The sequence below is a fragment of the Pantherophis guttatus genome, chromosome 13 (genome assembly GCF_059756535.1).
Source record: "Pantherophis guttatus breed Tessera chromosome 13, ASM5975653v1, whole genome shotgun sequence".
Taxonomy (NCBI): Eukaryota; Metazoa; Chordata; class Lepidosauria; order Squamata; family Colubridae; genus Pantherophis; species Pantherophis guttatus.
The window spans coordinates 25,631,648-25,650,127 of record NC_142075.1 but is presented as its reverse complement, the minus strand read 5'-3'; the positions used below and the strand labels follow the sequence as shown (position 1 = coordinate 25,650,127).

Genomic DNA, 18,480 nt, shown 5'->3' with positions numbered 1-18,480 from the left:
CCTGCCTGCCCTTGCGGTGGAGTCGGGCATCCTGTGAAAGGTAATTGCTTTGGCCAAGACCTTCACCAGGTTGAGACTGACCTGGCCCCTAAATGAGCCAAAGCATTTTTGCTGACCCCCAGTCAATATGTCAGGTCAACTTCATTCTAGTTTTCAACAAGTCAGCGGCCATCTCCGTGCAAGTATGCCGAAGAAAATGCAATGCAATCCAAGCAAGTTTTGGCAAGTTTGGTAGCTCTAGGTGGGGTTCAGGTGGAGCTTAATGCTAGAAACTCACTTTTCTGCACAGGAATGCAGGAGAACCTAGGCAAGAACAGGAGAACCAAACTGGCTGAGGGAAACTAGACAGAAGGACAGGAAGACGACTAATGGCATATTTTGGTCAGCAATTAATAAACAGAAAATCTCTGAGGAAACAGGCAATCACGCTTTGTGGGTTGACAGTACCATTTCTGAAAGATCCTTTCATTTTTACTGCAAAGGGAAACAACACTAACAAAGCACGTGAGGATCAGAGAGCGGGACTGAACACATTAAGGTATCCAGGTAGGTACTATAGATTATGAAGTTTATTTGGAAAGGAGATACATTGGTTTGGATAAGGATCCACTCAGTGTAACAAGTTCTGCAAAAATAGTTACATAATACCCAGAAATTAAAACCACCATCCGTATTTTCTACACACCAAAAAGCAGGGTTTTTGTTTTGTTTTTTTTGATGTACAGCTTCAGTTACCCATATATTTTGTGGCAAGTACCTAATTTTCAAGCCTGACGTTCACAGAGCTACTGCTGGTAAATGAAAACTACCGGGTTTCTGTACAGCGCGCATGTCTTTGCTTCCCATTTGTTTGGGAGCTCCTAGAGTTAGAGGGAGCAGCGCTCTTCAAAAGAGATCATGAACTACCCCAAACCCAACAGCCTAACTTACTTAAAATGCCTCCAAAGTGAGGAAAAAGTAATTATGTTAAAATAAAATTTTAAAAAGACAAGTTTTCTTATCCAAAGCTTTCTGTTCACAAGAGATTTCCAATAAGTTATCTTGAAACCAAGGAGCAAGCAGGTGAAAGGGCTCAAAATCTTCGTGGAGGTCCACTCTTAAATTGCTTAAATCCAGAACCGCTTCCCCTCTGCATGGAACTGCCGGCAATTTGTATAACTCTGTTAATGGGTGAAGAATTACTGGAATAAATTTTAAAGAGAAACAGCTATGAGCTTTTGAAGAATGAAAAACTGAAGTCTTAACAGCTGGGCCCTGCTGCCTTTCCAAACACTGCCAACAGGGGTGCCAAAAAGGGCAAGTGGCAACAGGTTGCTGCCCCCTGTGGGAGGAATGGCAGAAAAGAAATGGCAGTCACGGGGGGAGGGGGGACCCTGTGATGGGTAACTCGTGCTGTAGAAGACGCCTTCTAAGAGCTGAGACTGCCAGCATTTCCTGGCTTCCATTTAGTGTCATACCCTGAATGGATTTATTAATTGTGGATCACCGAGGGCCACACGCTTGAGTGTCAACTGCTGAAAGATTTCAGTTGGGGAGGGAAGGGGGGGAGAGGAAGCTGCATCAAAGGTACCTTGAGTGAAAAGACATCGTGCCGCCTCCGGTTTGGCTCTCCCATCCTCCTTGTGTCGTGGTGGTAACTGCTGCCCTGCGAATTGGGGCCGTGCCACTCTTTCCTTGGTCCGGCATCACGGCCGTGCCGCTCAACCACATGGCGGTCTTCATTATAATGCTAGGAAGGAAGGAAGGAAGGAAGGAAGGAAGGAAGGAAGGAAGGAAGGAAGGAAGGAAGGAAAGGTTAATCTAAGACCAAAACAACATTATGCCTTTTCCACAAATCTAACCCTTTAGAAAGCATGGAAGAGAGCTGGTCCATGGAGAACGGAGAGATGGTCAACCTCATGTAAATGTTTGGCCTCCACAATTAGGGGTGTGTTTGTGTGTGGGTGGGTGTCCAGCAATGGCAGCCCTACAGCACAATTGCCTACTGAGGCATCCTGGTGAAAACCCAAGAAAACAACCTGCGGCCATTTGCTCCTGCCCCCCGAATCACCATTTGGGACCTCTGAAGCCCCAATGGATGGAGGGTGGAGTCTGAACCCTTTGCAGCGTCTCTCAGGATTGGTTTATGGCTGAAGGAGGAGGTGCTCAGTGGGGCCTTCACTGCCAAAAACACAGGAGAAACGATGCCTTTAAGCTGCTTCTGCTGACGAAACTCAAGATTGGCTTCCGGAAATAGTTATCCGAGTGCAATTCTTGGAGTTAACAGTATGGAGGAGTTTACACTGGTCAGCTGTTGCTCGGAGGGCTAGAAAGGCAGCCTAAATCAAGGGGCGGGCTTCCAGATCCTGCTGAAGCGGCCTCCCTGTGTGGGAGGAGCACAGCTAAGGCTCTGCTTACTGCCAGCCCATTCCAAGGCTCACCTGTCCGCCACTGCCCCGCTCGATCACGCCCCGCTCCGCCTCTCTGCTTCCATAGCCAGACGCGCCGCTGCGGCTGCCTGTGGGGGCCCCTCTCACAGCATGCCCGGAGACCTCTCGGCCGGATCTTTCCGTCCTTTCTCTGGGGAAACAATAAGAGTCAACCTGGTGCTCTGAGCTGTCACCAAGAGGGCTGAACCGAAGGCAACGCTCCCTTGGCCTGTTCCACGGAGGCCCTTGGCCACAAGCTGTGGGATGCGGCTGCGCCAGAATAGCCCAACCAAAGCCCTCCTCAGCGCAGCTCCAGGCCCTGCTTCAATCGCATGTAGCATTTAGGCTGGGAGGGACTGACCTCCTCCTGGGCCCCCGGCTGGCCATCTCTCACCTGGCATCCCGCTTGTCGGGGTTCATGCCTCCTTCACCCTTCCAAGAGCTTTGCCGGGAGGGGTTGGGCCCGGATTCCCGTGGGTGCCGGCCGTGAGGGATCTTGGGCCTCTCCTGAATGATCACAGTCCTCCTCTCGTCATGGTCTCCCCTCACTTCTCTCCTGTCGCTGTCTCGAAGCTCATTGCGAGGCTGAGGGGGTTCGTTTCTTCTTGAATCAAAGTTCTTGGGGTACCTCTCAAATCCAGGCTCCTCCCTTCTTCCAGTTGGACGAGTCTTTTTGCCATCACTTGGATTGACAAATCGTTCACGCCTGATCAGAAAAGCAAAGGGCGTCTTCAGATGGAAGAGCCTCCTCCTCGATTCAACGAAACATGCCTTTTGCCAGCCTAAAACTCAGCCTTGGGGAACGGCCCAGCAAAAAGCGCAAACTCGGAGGAGTCTTGCAGTCAGGCACAGGGGTGCCGACTCAAGACAGATTGGCAAAGCTACATCCCTGGCACAAAAGAAGAGCAACACAAGACTAGGCCTCCAATAAAAATGCTCAGGCTTACACCAAAGCTGTCTCTCCATAATAAGCCTGAGGTATCTGCTCCCTTTTGTACTTTTATGTAGCAAGTCATAGACAATTCCCTGCAAAAGGGAATTCAAGGTATATATTCCAAGGCCATTTTTAGTCAATTATTTTACCAGCATTATATTCAAATATAATGCTAGTAAAATAATTCTTACTAAAAGAATCTCAAAGTGATAATCTGATAGTGAGAAAGATGTTCACCAACGCTTTGCCATCATAATCCTAGCTATTCTTAAGAAATTTGCTCTCTACTTCCCTGGGTTTTAAGGTCCTATTTTTCTGAAGTTCCTTTGCCAATGTGCAATGAAGCCACGGAGGCGTCAGTTCTCTGCCCTCTCGTGCTAAAGGTCATTTTGCCTTCCGAACTCCCAGAGCTTCCTCTGCACCCACCTGTCAAAGGACGAGGGCTGCACTGCCGAGCCTTCGGGGTATCGGCTCCGGTCCCGGTGGTCAAAGTCAGTAAAGCGGTTCTGCTGCCGGCTGTAGTCAGAGCCATGGCCAAAGCGGGCATCTGTGTCCAAAGTCATCTTCTTGCTTTCATTCCAGTAGGACTCGTCTCTTCTAAAAGGGAAGAAATATCTCAGCTCTCAGGCACAGCCCATGCAAACCCAAACAGCTGCCCACCACACGGGGCTTGGCAAGTCACACGAACCACACCCATGGGGCTCCCAAACGGGCTGCTAGTGCTGGCACCATCCGGACTTGCTCAGGAAGGAGGACTCCCGTGGCAGGCGCCCACTCACCGGTGATCCACATCGTGAGGCCGCTTTAGGGCGTTCCTTTTCTCTTGCTCGTAGCGAAGCTGCTGCTGCTGACGGCGCAGCTCTTCTCTCTCGTGAGCGATCCGTTCTGCCTCCTTACGTCGCTCCTAATCAGGAGAGAAACGCTTATTGAAGAGGAGGCCCTGGCTCTGCACCAGGCCTCAGAGCTCTGCAGCTTCCCGAGTTGCATGATCCATGCTGAATTTGGGGGTGGGGGGTGGGGGGCGCGTAATGTCAACATTTTATCCAACATGTTGCAGTAAGTCTAGCACAGAAGAAGTCATTTGCAAAAGCAATATCAAGGACTACTGGTAATACTGTTTCTGAGAGTTGATCTGCACCGAGAGCAAAAGGTTCATTAGTTGACACGGCCGATACGCAGCTCCCACGTTACTTCTTCTAAAGCTTCGTTTTGGGTTCTAACACTTCCTAAATGGTCTAAACTGGGCTGGCACACTTCCAATAAAGTTGGAGCAGCAAAACAGCCATTTTGCCCTGAGGTTCAAACACCCCGCAAGAAATTTGAAGTTTGAAATGTTGTGCACACCGCTCCGCAATCAAAGGAGCCCCCGAGAGAAGTGAAACGAACAGGGAGCCCCAAGCACACCTGCTCAATCCGAATGCGTTCCCGTTCCAGGCGCTCCCGCTCCATCCTCTCCCGTTCCAATTTCTGCCGTTCTATTTCCAGCCGCTCCCGCTCCCTCTGCAGCCGTTCCCGCTCTTCACGCTCCCGCAGCAGTCGGATCCGCTCGCGCTCCCGCCTCTCTCGCTCTGCCATTTCCCTTCGCCTGCAAAATGAGGTGTCACAGAGAGAGGCCACCCCGGATTAACATGGGGTACAGAATGGCAAGAGAAGAAGAGGCTTCAGTTCCTTCTGCCATCAACAACCTCCCACCGGCCGATACGCTCCCACAGAGAGGGGCTCCTCAGGGTGCCGGCGGCCAAACAATGCCAACTGGCGACACCCAGGGGGAGAGCCTTCTCTGTGGGGGCACCAGCCCTCTGGAATGAGCTGCCCCAGAGCTTCGTCTTAGCCCCGACCTGCGTACTTTTCGCCTTAAGACCCTTCTGTTTCAGCAAGCCAGACTGGCCTAATATGAATTTTAAATGGGTGTATGTGTGTTTTTAAATTGAGGGCCAATTTTATATATTCGATTTTAATTGGTTTTAAATTTTATAAATCTATGTGTTTTTAATATGGCTGTATACCGCTCTGAGTCCTTCGGGAGAAGGGAAATCTAATAAACTTTCAAACTTTCCCAACTCCTCTCCTGGGTACCCACAAGGCACACCCAAATATTTAAAAGCACAAGAGAAACAATCTCAACAATAAAGAAACCTGATCAATATGACAAGTAATACTAAGCAATAGTTAGGTGCCCGTGATGTATTTTAAAAAGTTGGCAGGTGGAAAATTCTATAGGATGCCTTTAGAAACCCCCTGCCACCTTCCTGCTTCCGACCCTACCCCAGCTGTGGACACCCCAGAAGGGGAGGCCACAAGATAGGTTTGCCTCCTGTGTATCAGGTCCCTATAACTCCCTCAGATGTCCCAGATGAGGCTGCACCTGAATGGAAAAGGAGGTTGCCCAGCCCTTCCCCGGGGCACGGGATAGTTTCAAACCAAGCTCTCTTTTTTTCTGGCTTCAAGAAAAATGTAAAACAAGGCAACTGTTCATCTGTCCTTGTGGAGCTTCAGGAAAAGCCACTTCAGAGGCCTACCTTCTGAGCTCCACAGCACGCCGTATTCGTTCCAATCGCGCAATGTGTTCCCTCATGCGTTGCTCCTTCATTTTCTCAAAAGGCAAAATGTCCTTTCTGCCTCGGTAGTCTCTGAACTTCATTTTATCGTGAAGAAAACGCTCTTTGTTCCTTAACATAGGTGGCTGGAGACAAGTTGCATAAATGCAGATTTAGCAACAGTTGTTAAATCCTTACTATGGCCTAATGCATTAGAAGTTAAGGTGTGCAAAATATTTCACTTTGAACTATCCTAACAGCAAAGCTTGACATTGGGCGAAGCTGCTGTTTTGAATGCAAAATCCTTCAAACACCGTCAAATACTCAGGATGCCTCCTGAGGTCAAAGCACTCAGTTGAGGGTTTGGAACAATTCTAAAACACAGCTAAAAAGAGCCATTTTGTGAAGTTTCATGCTTAAGATAGTTGAAAAGAGAATGTTTCTCACACACACATGCTCTCTAATTTCAGAAAGGAAAACTAGTTGGCCACTAAGAGCATTTTATGAGAAGAAATGTTTTGGGTCTCCGCATCAGCACTGGGGGCCGTGCTGTCCAGCTGCTGGAGAAGTACTTGGTGAGCCTGCCCCCTGGTGGACGGAAAGGTCTTTGACAGCTCATCTGACCATCTCTGCAGTCCAGCTCTTCAAACTAGCCTCAGAACTCTGCTTTTAGATATACAGTATTTGCAAATCTTGCTACCTCCGCCTACAGGTTTAGAAAGTAGCGACTATTCTCTCCATTCTTACTTGCCGAGGCTTGCATTTTTACGTACCTTCTCAAACCTTCCTCTTCTTATGGCCCTCGGGTGAATCTGATCTCCTTTGGTTTGGTCTAAAATGACCATATGACTTGGACTTTTTACACCTTTTGAAGAAAAAGAGACACTTTTAACACAGAAGGAAAAAACCCCAGATGGATTTGAAACCTTGCCAGAAGAAAAACAACTTGATGCCCTCCAGTCATGCTGAATGTATTCTCTTTAAGGCGGGAACCACAGCAGCAGGCCTTTTGACCAAACCGGAGGGAGAGGCCAGTCCAATACACCTGGAGCAATTTGCCAAGAATGGCCAATCTGAGTAAGACTTGGTGTCAGACTAGCCACAACCTAAACCTCTAAATAGAAACGATCCTCAGCTCCATTTTTGAGAAAGGTATAGCCAGAATTCAGAATTGTGTGCCCAAATCTCCAAGTTCTAATCCTCCCACAACTGGCCCTCGCTGCCCACTCCACGTAACCGATCAAGTCCATGTAAGATGTTTTCATAAAGGTCAGTCCAAGCGCAGCTTAGCATGCAGGCCCCCTCCTACTTCCAGCTGGGTGACTGGGGCTTGAGGAGGTACAGTCTCTAATTTCCATTCCCTACGCATCCCCCCTCCCCGCAGTTCAGGGCAGTCTATCACCGCATAACAGCCAGCATAAGGCGATCGCTGCCACTGTCCCCTCCCCCCAGTAAGGAAGCCCCCGGACGTACTCAGCCGTTTCCTGTCCTCAGGGGTCTTAGCAGGCTCTTGGCTGGTGCAGCCGGATCCACTATCGCTCTTCTCATCCTTTCCATCGGGCTTCCTCATATCCTTGTTCTCTTTCTTCTCAGATTTATCAGCTTTCTTGTCCTCCTTTTTGGAGGGAGTTCTGTTAAAAAATAGGAGTAAGAACCATAAACGGTGATGAACTCGCTTCCAGAAAATTTCAGTTTATTTGAAGGGAGGCGATTAGATACAACTAAGTTACGTATTCTCTTTAAGGCAGGTTTCTGAAGCCGCAGTCAAAGCTGGTGTGCGTGTGTGTTTGGGGGGGGGGGTGTATGTTCCACAGAGCTTCCAAACCTTTTACCTGCCGAACAACTAGCTCTTTGCAAACACTTTAGACGGGCAACTATATTGGGGGATGTGCAGAGCTCTTACTTGCTGCTTTTGTCACTCGATGTAGTCTTCTTTTCTCCAGGGTTCCTGCTAGAGCCAGATTTCTCATCACTTTCTTTCTTTAGTTCTTTTTTGGAAGGATCACCTTTGACCTATAGAGAGATGTATTATGTACACACACAGACACATTCATATGCATACATGATTATGAATAAAAGGGAACATCAAGTCTTCAATGCCAATCCCAAAGAATCCTTTTGCACTGAACCTGAACGCTCCCATCACCTGAGTGGCCAGGGCTCTTCCCTCTCCTGTTAAGAGACCGATGGGAAGAGGACTTCCCCATTAGGCTCCAAAGAGGGTCATGACACACTCCAGGGGGTCAGTCCTCCACAACGGAGCTTCTCCACTGCAACTTTTGCATAAGATTCCAAGCCGCTAATGGCCTGCCTAGCCCACTTCTCAAATCTGGCCCATCTCCAGGCTTCTTTTCAAACCAGGTCGTTGACAGAAGCCCTTTTCCTCAATTCTGCAGGCTTCCTGCACAAGAACTGGCTAGGTAGTCCAAGGTTTCTTGAGTGAAACACGCGTAGGCTACTGTTGAAATCAAACCGGTGGCGCCACCTTTTCTCCCCTCTCTCCTCCTCCTCCCTGTTCTAGAGACTGCTGGCCGCGTGTCATCCCACCTACTTTCTCAACGGAAATCTGCTGCCCATGGAGCTCTGTGCGGTGAAGGTGGGCAATGCACCTTGCCACTTCGGTGCTCGAGGACATGGTCACGATGCCGTAGCACTTTGCCCCAGGGCTTCGGGCACTGGTGACCACCTTTGCAGCAAGGACCTACAAAAGCCAAGAACAACCATGAAGCTCATTTTGACATGAAGGTATCATTTTGCTACTCTGGCCCTACGACTGAACCCTCAGGGGCTTTAGCAGCCCGTCCTCGTTTGGGAGAAACCGCTCTTACTTGGGGGCTCTACCACCACTTACATCTTCTCTGCTCACCTTTCCTGGGCCCCTTCTGAAGGAAGGCTACCCAAGAGAAAAGAGTTTTAAGGGCAGGAAAATCATCAAAAGGGACCTCTTCCCCTGGAATCCACTGCAAGCAGCCTGCTTGTTTAGGTGGGCCAAAAACACTAGACAGGGTGACCTGGCCAGGTGAAGAGGGCCACTATTTCAGCCTCTTGGCTACTCTGGTTTACTCAAGAGCCACAGTGTTACTACCTGAGTGCAGGTGTGCAAACCTCCGCTCTTTCTCATATATTTAGTTCTCCTAGCGCATGGCTACTGCGAATGCTGTGCCCTCAAGTGCTTAAGCACAAAAGAGATGGAACAAAACCCCAGGAAGAATGCCCTTCTCTTTTCTTAGCTGCCCTTTTTGCAATATAAATTATGTACTTCATCATCATCACCTGCCTCTTAGAAGTCATGATAATTAAAATATATGGTATTTTAAACTCCAGCTACTACTTTCCTAAGCCTTGACTGCCCCTGCTTCTTTAACCAAGAAAACCTGATAGTCCATAGAAAGGAACAGCAACCTCATTTCCTATTATATAACAAAGCATGAATACATACACACCCCTTCCCCAGAGCTATGGGTCAAAGGACGTGGGAAATGACCATCCAAACCCCTCCTTGGCCAAAAAACCAATCCCATTCATGGTCTCACATCTTTTACATTGTTCATTCATCTGGGCAAATACAGAATAAGCCCCTCTTCTCACAACTGCACAAGGGTTAGGTTGCTGATCAGACTAGTTATAGAATCCTGTGAGTACACCACAGCGTAGCTCAGCAAAACATTTTCCTTTTGTCTACGCAGCTCTCTGGCGCAACCCAGGATTGCCACCTCAGTCGTTAGTCGCCCCTCTCCAGCAAAGTCATACCTTGCCATACTTGCCAAAGAGGTTTTTCAGATCAGCGGCTTTAGTATTGGAGGACAATCCACTAACCCATAAATTCTTAGTGGAGCTGCTCCCGCTGCTGGCACTTCCTAGTGAAATTCGGCAGAAAAATGTTTCAAGGTCAATTGGCACAAATATCACCAGTGTAGTAAAGGGAAGCAAAAACTGTTTTCTTCTGATAAGAAGCAATGCATGGAGAGAACAAGGGATGAGACTGAAGGTTTTGTGATTAGTTGCAACTTGTAGCAGATGTATCAGACCGCAGACAACCACCACCTGCGTTAAGGCTTTTTTTTAAAAGGAAAAACATGGGGACGCTTTCCTGCCACCTTCGCACAACTCGACTGCAAGCAAGATGGTAGAGAGCTGCTTTCAGACCAGGGCACTGAGAAGAGGCAGGGGGCAAATTCTCTAGCCTGCCACTATATGATATGGCCTTTTGGGTCTCTGGCAACTCTATTTTGTAGCTTCGTGAAGTCAGCTAGAACTGCAAGAGACATTGGGGTCCCCAATCCCTGGGTTGCGGCCCGTTGGGAACTGGGCTGCGCAAGTGGCAGGCGAGCAAAGATGCATTTGCACAAGCAGCACGCGCGCACACACAAAACCATCCATCCCCCCAACCCACCCCCGCTGCTGGTCCAGAGCTGGAAAGGTTGGGGATGGACCACTGTCCTAGATTGTGACGACTGCTTCTTGCCAGCTGCAGTTTCTTCTTCCCCCTACCACATTGTTTGAAGAATTGTCTGCTTCCCATTTTTTTAAAAGTACCTTTTATTTTGTTATCTATCTATATTTTCAAAGTAAGTTGTAATTATGAACCAGCTGACCTGTCTTGCAGGATATATGCCAAACCATTTAAATGTTCATATAAACAATTTACTTATAATTGGAAAAGAATTTAATTCACAACATTTAGAATTGTTCTTTCAGTAACTTTTTACAATCAAAGCATTGTTTTTCATGTCTCAACAAAGAACATTTCTTCACTCTCTTCAAGAAACATTTCTATACCAAACCTCCTTTTGAAATCAATATTAAACATCAGTATTATCTTAGCTACTTAAATTCCACAAATTCCTCTTACTATGGAAATACAAGAGAGCAAAAATGTGCCACGTGCCACCGTGTTTTTAACTGCATCATCAGGCAGAAAATCCATCATGTTGAGCAGGAAACTCCTGGTCACCAATGCATTAGAGAAACCAACTTCAGCACCAGAAAGGAAACTCCTACAGTTTGGAATCAGTTTTCTAGCAAGATGGCTTGCTCTTAGCACCACCAAAGAGAAAGCATGACCAAAGAACCCAGTGGGAAGCCAGTCGTCCCCTAATTCTCCTTCTTTCTTTTCCAGAGTTCTTTGAACATTTAGAGATCAGTTACATTCTCTACCCCAACAATAAGGCATCCCACCCAAACTCAGAAATCCCCAAAGCCAAATCTCCCAACTGAAAAGCAGCCTCCTGTTCAAAGGAGTTTTCAAATCAGGCAACGAGAAACAGTAAGCCAAACCTTCTGCCAGAAAGGCAGCAGCTGAAGGAGCATTTCCCCCTCAAGGAGACCTAGCAGCAATTCTCCTTGCTCCCTCCCCCAAGTCAGAAGCACCCGCTTCTTCTGCAGACACAGCGCATTACCTTTGTCATCTTTGGAGGTGCTCTTGCTTTCTTTAGACTCCTTGGCCAAGCTAGGAGGAGGAACAAATCAGAGACTGAACAAGCAGAACTTGCTTGTTGAGAATCTTACACTATTAACCAAATCATTAAAAGGGGGGGGGGAGGAGAATGAGGTGTGTGAGTAAAAGCAGGGATGCATTGCAATTGGAGGAAAAGTGATCTCCCCGCATCATGGCTTCTTGCACTGATTCTCCCCAAGATGCCCGAAGATCTAGATTTTCTGACAATTTTATTCAGTGGATATATGGTAATCTTCTCCACATTTCAAGACTGGGACTTGGCTTCATTTTGGTGTTTCTCAGAACTGAGAGTTGTTCATTATCATCACAAGGCTACTTAAAACTTGACTATTTGAAAAAACAAAAAATAAAATGCTGTCAATTCGTCAATGCATATACGAAGATCCTGATTATTATTATTTTTTTTTAAAAAACCACACAGGTAACTTACGGCCATCAAAATATTTTACAGGCAGGAGCATAAGATACTAATTATAAGTTTCTTGCTGCTACCACCTTAATGCAGAGTGATCTTATTGAATGCTGGCAGTACCTTAAAGAACTGACATAGAAAGACAAACCTCATTGCTTGACCAGAGGCCCCAGTAGACGAGGGACCTTTCTTCAAAGTATCCTTGTCTTTGTCTCCAGATTCTGCTTTCTTCGAGCTTTCTCGGGCTTCCTTCTTGATAGGCTCCCCCATCGCGCAGTCTTCCTTCTTACCATCTTTATGGTTCTTGGTCATCTCATAGTCTTTGCCTTCTTTCTCCAAACTCGGTGCAATGGCATCTTGCCCATCTTTTGACTTGCTTGCTTCTGAATCTGTAATTTTCAGATTTTTACCTGTTTCCAGAAGGTCATCCCCATCAAAATCCAGAGTGATGGCATCTTCGGCCTGGATTGTAACCGATATGTTATCATCATCAGCTTCTTTCAGAGAGACGTTAGCTTCCATCTCTTCCTGAGCCGAGTGATCAGTCTCAGCTAGGCTCTCTTCTGAACGAAGAGGTTTAGATACTTCTTGTGTACCATCACCAGAACCTGCTTTATCTAAGAGGATTTAACAGGAATAAATATGGCAAAACAAGAAGTTTAAACATTTTCATATGCATAAGCTAGAAGAGAGGACCTAGAAAATACAAAGCCAATTATTAGAACTGATGGAAGGTTAGGGAAAGAACATAAGGGGTATTAACATATAAACCCAGGATCATTCATTCTTCATGGTAAACAAATTTTCTAGACAAAAACACCAACCCTGAACAGGGTTCAGACAACGATTCCATCCAGGAGATACCTATTCTTCAGTACAAGTATCTGGCCTCCATTGTGGGCTTCCATGTGCAGATCTGCTCCTCTTCGTGGCTTAAGGAGGCAGCAAGAGACGAAGTCAAGGTCTCTGCACTTCTCGGGATCAAGGACTTTGTCTTCCCATCTGTTTCTGAGAGCCCAACACCTTCACCTTCTCCGTGTTGCCTTTTGTTGCCAGCTGCATTGTCATTCCAAAGACTGGTGCAGGTCTTCATGCACATAAGCCAAAGTTCACCCTGGATTGGCAGTCTTCATCCAAAGGCCAGCTGGCAAACGTCCTCAATCCTGCTGTTGCGGTCTGTCCCGGCACTCTTGCTTTCCCTGAAGAGGCTTCTTCACTCATGGGAATCCTTAGAAAGGCCAAGCCTGAGCTTGCACACGTTAAGGGTCCATTTCATGAGGGCATCTTTTCGTTGAAGTAACAATGATTCCATCACGTCCTTTGGACTACAACCTGCAAGATCCTGAAGGGAGCTCACGAGGAGTTTCTTCACAGGAGTCTTGACAGTTTCATCCAGTTTGGCTTTTAGGAGTATCACTGAGGAGATGACTCTCATTTATGGCTTTAAAGAACGGTATGACAATTGCCAGAGCATGAAAGAAGGGCATGGTCCAGTCTGAAGGGCTTTCCAATTCCATTCTGTAGAGCATTTAGCTTTCGTTGGGCAGCTATTGGTTACTGCAGTGCAAGGTGCAGCGTAGACCTCAAGACTTACCGTATCCACAAGGCTTAAATCGAAAGAATTTAGCATCTTTTGTCCAGTAAGGCCTGTGAGGGGCCATATGTACGGATCCAGTGAAGTAAGTGAAGTTGGAGGAACAAAGCCAATCGAACAGAGGTTCAGCCACTCTCTTTGGCAATGGCTGTTACTAGGGAGATGATTTTTAAGGAGCAAACCAAGGCACTTGTTATTTCCAAAGGGTGGGGTAGGGTGGGAGCAACCTGAAGTATGTTAGAACATTCAAAACTCTATTGAAATTCAAACATACCTCTCTCATTCTCTTCTCCGTCCTGCCAATTAAAGAAAAAAGAAATAAATATTCTGAAATGATGTTCAGGTTACTAAGAAAACAAACTTGCCATTCATTTAAAGGAGCAAAGATATGCTATTGGAACACTATGAAGTGCTCAATTAGTTTTCCCATTTATAGAAATCTATATGCAGTTGAAATTTCTTTATCCTCTAATCACAGCTGCAATTAGTCCATTGTTTCTACTATTTAGAAAGGGACATTCAAAACATATAGTATGATGCAGCTGGGAGAGGCACTGTCACTTTTCTGTGGCCAATTTTTCAGAAAATCAAGAAATTCTCAGAGAAAAATCAGATAGTCTATCTGTGCTGAGTTCAGCATTTGAGCCACTTCAAACTTCTTTATGAATACTGAGGCTTGGGAAACTGAAAATCAGCAAACATTCCTTTTTCTCTGATTGAGTCACTTCAAGTTTTGTTCACTCCCCACTCACTTCAACAGAGTGTGAGCAACATTGGATGGATGATCACAAAAGCTGGCATCACACCCTTATTTTATCAGAAGCACTCCAGATCATGTAAGGGGAAGAGGGAAAAGGCCCTCAATAAAAGCAGGAATACCTAGAAATGAAGCCAACAGAAAATGAATATTTAAAGAAACACCAGGTTTTGTGTCATTCTACATCAGAAACGAAGGCTTGTCCTACAAGTCACTCCTACACCCACACACGTACAGGCAGTGACTTCACCATTCGTAAGAAGCACCAGATAACCTGACGTAAGTCAGAGGTGTACACATCTTTTTGGATACTACAACAAAATCTCAAACTTCAAACAGGCCAATATTATTATTTTACAGTAGGTTAAATGCAGCTACTTCCAGCTTCTCAATAAATCTTTCAAAAGCTATTTAGGAACTTACATGAGTGGGAGCAAAATTGTCATCTTCCAGATCTTGAATATCGATGCACTAAAATGAAGAAATAAACCAAAGCAAACTAAATAAGTTGGCTTACTATGAATATGTAAACATTGATGTATTAATACTAAACTTGCATTTAGACAATTGATTCTAAGTAGCTGCTGCACTGAGTCACCAGGAAGGCATCCAAGCAAGACCTGGTAATCTGGCACGCTTCTTGGAGTTTCCTCTGAAGTAGCAGCCCTGCCTAGCCAGCGATGAGCCCCAAAAGGGGCTCCAGCATCTCTAGCTTCACTGCACATTGTCACTTTAGGCTTCTTCCAGACATGTTTATGGCACTTTAGAAAACTGAGCTCATTCAAGTCACACTGGTCAGATCAATAAACAGGACACCATCCACGGTTAATGGATCACCATCTCCCCATAAAGTAAGCTATAGCTAATAATGTAGAGCCCCAAAAATACCCTAAACAAGGAACTTTTTTTTTTTTAATTTGATTTATATGCCACCCTTCTCCGAAGACTCAGGGCGGCTTACAATGTGCTCAGCAATAGCCTTCATCCTTTTGTATATTTATACAAGTCAGCTTATTGCCCCCACAAACTGGGTTCTCATTTCACCTATCTTAGAAAGGATGGAAGGCTGGGTCAACCTTGAGCCTTGGTGAGATTCGAACCCTGCAGTAATTGCAGGCAGCTGGTCTTAAGCAGCTTAATAACAGGGTGCCTTAAACCCTTGTACTACCAAGGCTCTTACCTTAACTTCCTCTAACCATAACACAATACTGAATAGAATCAGAGGACGGTTCTGCTTCTTTTCCTTGCCTTCACCCAAATTGTTGGGATGAAGAGCTAACCTCCACACAAGCTTTTAGGCATACGACACTAATGTAGTCACTCTAAAGGACAGTAACATTCGACATGGGAGTTCACAAACTATGGCTGGAGCAAAGCACAAGGAACGCTGAGCCAGGATCATCAAGTACACCAGGATCTACCACTAGCTCTGCAGAGGACAAAAAGACTTCCAGCCATCATTTCTTCAGGATTCCTAACAGGGTATTTTTTCCTTCCTTGCATTTTTTTCTTTAATGAAATACATATTTGGAAATGGGGAATGTGTGAGATGGGGGCGGCATGGTGGTTCAGCGGTTAAGATGCTGGGCTTGTCACCTTGGTAGCCCAGGTTCAAGACTCAAGTGCCACACAAGAGGGTGAGTCTTCGCCTCAGCTGCTGCCAACCTAGCAGTGCGAAAGCATGCAAATGCAAGTAAACAGGTACCACCTCGGTGGGAAGGTAACTGTGCTCCATGTCATGCTGGCCTCATGACCATGGAAATGTCTTTGGACAGTGCTGGCTCAACAGCCTTGAAATGGAGATGGGCACCACCCCTCTACAGTCGACAACTACTAGCGGAGTAAACAGGGACTCCTTTACCTTCTACCTTTATGCGTGTGATGAAAGAATGTAGAATAGTAACTATTAAACCCCATAAATCCAAGAAACATCTATTTATCTTCTTGTCTCTGCTGACACACTAAAAATAAAATTTATATTCAAAGGCTGGCCACCAGATTACAATTTATGGCTTTTATTTGATAAGCAAGAAAGCCAAACCTGAGCCCATCTAATGCTTCACTAATGCCAAATCACCACGGCCAGTTACCTCTATCCCAAAGGACAGCAGGTGCCAATATAGCCAGCCTGGTAAAAGAACCTCTGGAGCTTATGACCCCTTGGATCCCAGGTGACAATGCTAAATCAGGGCTGCCACTTTTCTGAAGAACACAGTGGGAAGGGTATTCAGCTAAGCCCCCCAAGGCATCACCAAGAGAAAAGACTAATAACATTGCAGTAGGAGGAAACAATAATGACTTGGTGGCCTTTCTTACTAGTTCACAGAATGTAACAAGTGCCATCTTCCCGTTATCTGGAAATTGGGAGAACAGTGTCTGTTTAAGGGATTTTGTAGGGTACCTGATTTTCCAACTCTTTCTCTATCTGCTTTAAATTAGATTTCTTCTTATCGGCACGAGGCAGCATGGTAGAATTCAAGAATTCTTCATTTTCAGCAGATTCTTCAGATTCTTTCAATTCATCATTTCCATCATGATCACTTGCATCGTGGGTTTCCAGTTCACACTCCTTTCAATATGAACATTTGACACAGCAGAGGGAAATGGCCAATTTAGTGAGGTTTCTCCAGCAAATTAGGAAGCTGTTTATGCTTCCTGAACTGAGCTTTCATAATACCCTGCTATCACTGCTGTTTTGATTCGCAGTCCAGTTATAGTTTTGTTAGAGCAAGGATAGCAGTTTAGAAGCTCTCATATTTATTTAGAAATCAAACAAAATTCTGCAATTATCAAGTGTGCAGAGGAAACCCAGGAATCTGCATCAGAAGCTCTAATGATCTTTTCCCAAGGAAGTATGCTCAAAAACCCCAACTTTGTTTCACATAGTATTACCTTAACCAAGGAGTCATCTTCCACGGAAGCATCACCACTTAGTTCATCAATTTCCTGCTTTTTACCTAAAAGCCAGGACATACTAATTAAAATCTTTTATTATGGCATACTGGTAAATACTTTAAACAAATAGACTGAAACCTAAAACAGCCCCATCTTTGTTAATTTTCTGGAGAACGTTAAAAACGTGGTTCTTCAATCAATCCCGGAGATGCCATAGCGCTTCTGCAAGTCGGTTGGGGGCCATGCGCTGACATTGCAAACCACTCAGGGTGTGCTGTAAAATGCTGTAGAGCAGTATATAAGCAGAAGTGCAATTGCTATTGGCGGTCATTTTTCCCCCAATCAAGGCCAACGAAGTTAGATAGCATTTCAGCACCCAAGAAGATAATTTTGCTCATTTTAAAATATTTTTCTGTAAGCAAACAGACCCCCTGATCATCATTCACAAAACCGTTTTACTTAAGTTCTAACCTTTTCCTTTGGTTGGCTTCTTATTCAGGGCATCTGTCGAAACTGCTATTTCAATATTATCAGGGTCTCCTCCTTCCTCTTCAATAGCCTAATAGAAAATAATAAGAGATTGTTTTATACTTGCATTTTACCCTCATTTGGCACCTACAGCGTGACATTCAAGCTCAGTGCATTTTGGAGGAACCGTTTGAAAGAAGAGCCCTAACGGCGGGGGAGAAGGGAAGAGCAGCCTGGCAGCTCGGTCCCTTTGGGAAGGTTGCTCCATTTCAGCCCAGGCTCTCCTGACACGCTTTCCGAGCAACTTTCTCACCCCCAAAAGAGCCTTTGCCCAGCAAGGAGAGAAACCCTCGGCCGAGGAGGAGGGGGGGGGAGGGGGAGGAAGCGTGCTCGCTTGGCCACGGCTTCTGAGTCCGCCCAGGCCCATCCGAAGCCGGGAAGGCCGCCTCCCTGCCTGGCCGGGCGTCTCCCGGGGCAGAGGCTGGGCTGAGCCGCGGACGGTCTGGGGGGGGAGGGAACCGAAGGAGAAGCGCCCCTCCGCAGCCGCCGCGCCCTCCCCCCTCCCCGCTCGGGCCTCCCCGCCTGCCCGGCCCGCCATTGCCTGGGCCCGCGGCCTTCTGCAGGGCGCACCTGCTTGAGGCGGGCGATGAGGACGGTCTTCACGCCGGCCGTGTCCAGGTTGCGGCGCTTCAGCTCCGACTTGAGGTCGATGACGCGCAGCTCCGCGATCCGCTTTCCCTCCGGCGGGGCCGCTCCGGGGGCGGCGGCTCCAGACGGCGCGGCGGCCATTTTGCGGCGCTTCGGCAGCGGCCACAATACGACGCCCCTCCCCCACCCGCGGCCTCGCTGGGCGCGCGCCTCGCCACGGGACCCGGATGCCGCCGGGCGCGCCTGCGCAGAACGGGCCGGCCGCCGATTGGGCGGCGCGGCGCCGGGCGGGCGCTTGAAGTCGGAGGGGGCGGCGGGGCTCCTGATGGCCGGGCCGGCCGGGCCGAGCGCGTCCGGCAAACGCCGCTC

The 18,480-nt window shown here is 47.0% G+C and overlaps 1 protein-coding gene across 1 annotated transcript; it reads right to left on the bottom strand.

Moving 5' to 3' along the window:
• Positions 1–551: 551 nt before the first annotated feature.
• Positions 552–18,444, bottom strand: SLTM (SAFB like transcription modulator). Its single transcript, XM_034409298.3, is given in 22 exon segments — positions 552–1,181; positions 1,571–1,606; positions 1,608–1,729; positions 2,421–2,559; positions 2,803–3,114; positions 3,769–3,939; positions 4,122–4,246; positions 4,747–4,927; positions 5,862–6,025; positions 6,653–6,744; positions 7,353–7,510; positions 7,783–7,892; positions 8,431–8,580; positions 9,630–9,736; positions 11,279–11,328; positions 11,898–12,366; positions 13,618–13,639; positions 14,524–14,571; positions 16,502–16,669; positions 16,993–17,057; positions 17,467–17,554; positions 18,094–18,444. Coding segments are annotated over 22 exon segments (3,045 nt in total). The 5' UTR covers positions 18,253–18,444; the 3' UTR covers positions 552–1,072.
• Positions 18,445–18,480: the final 36 nt, after the last annotated feature.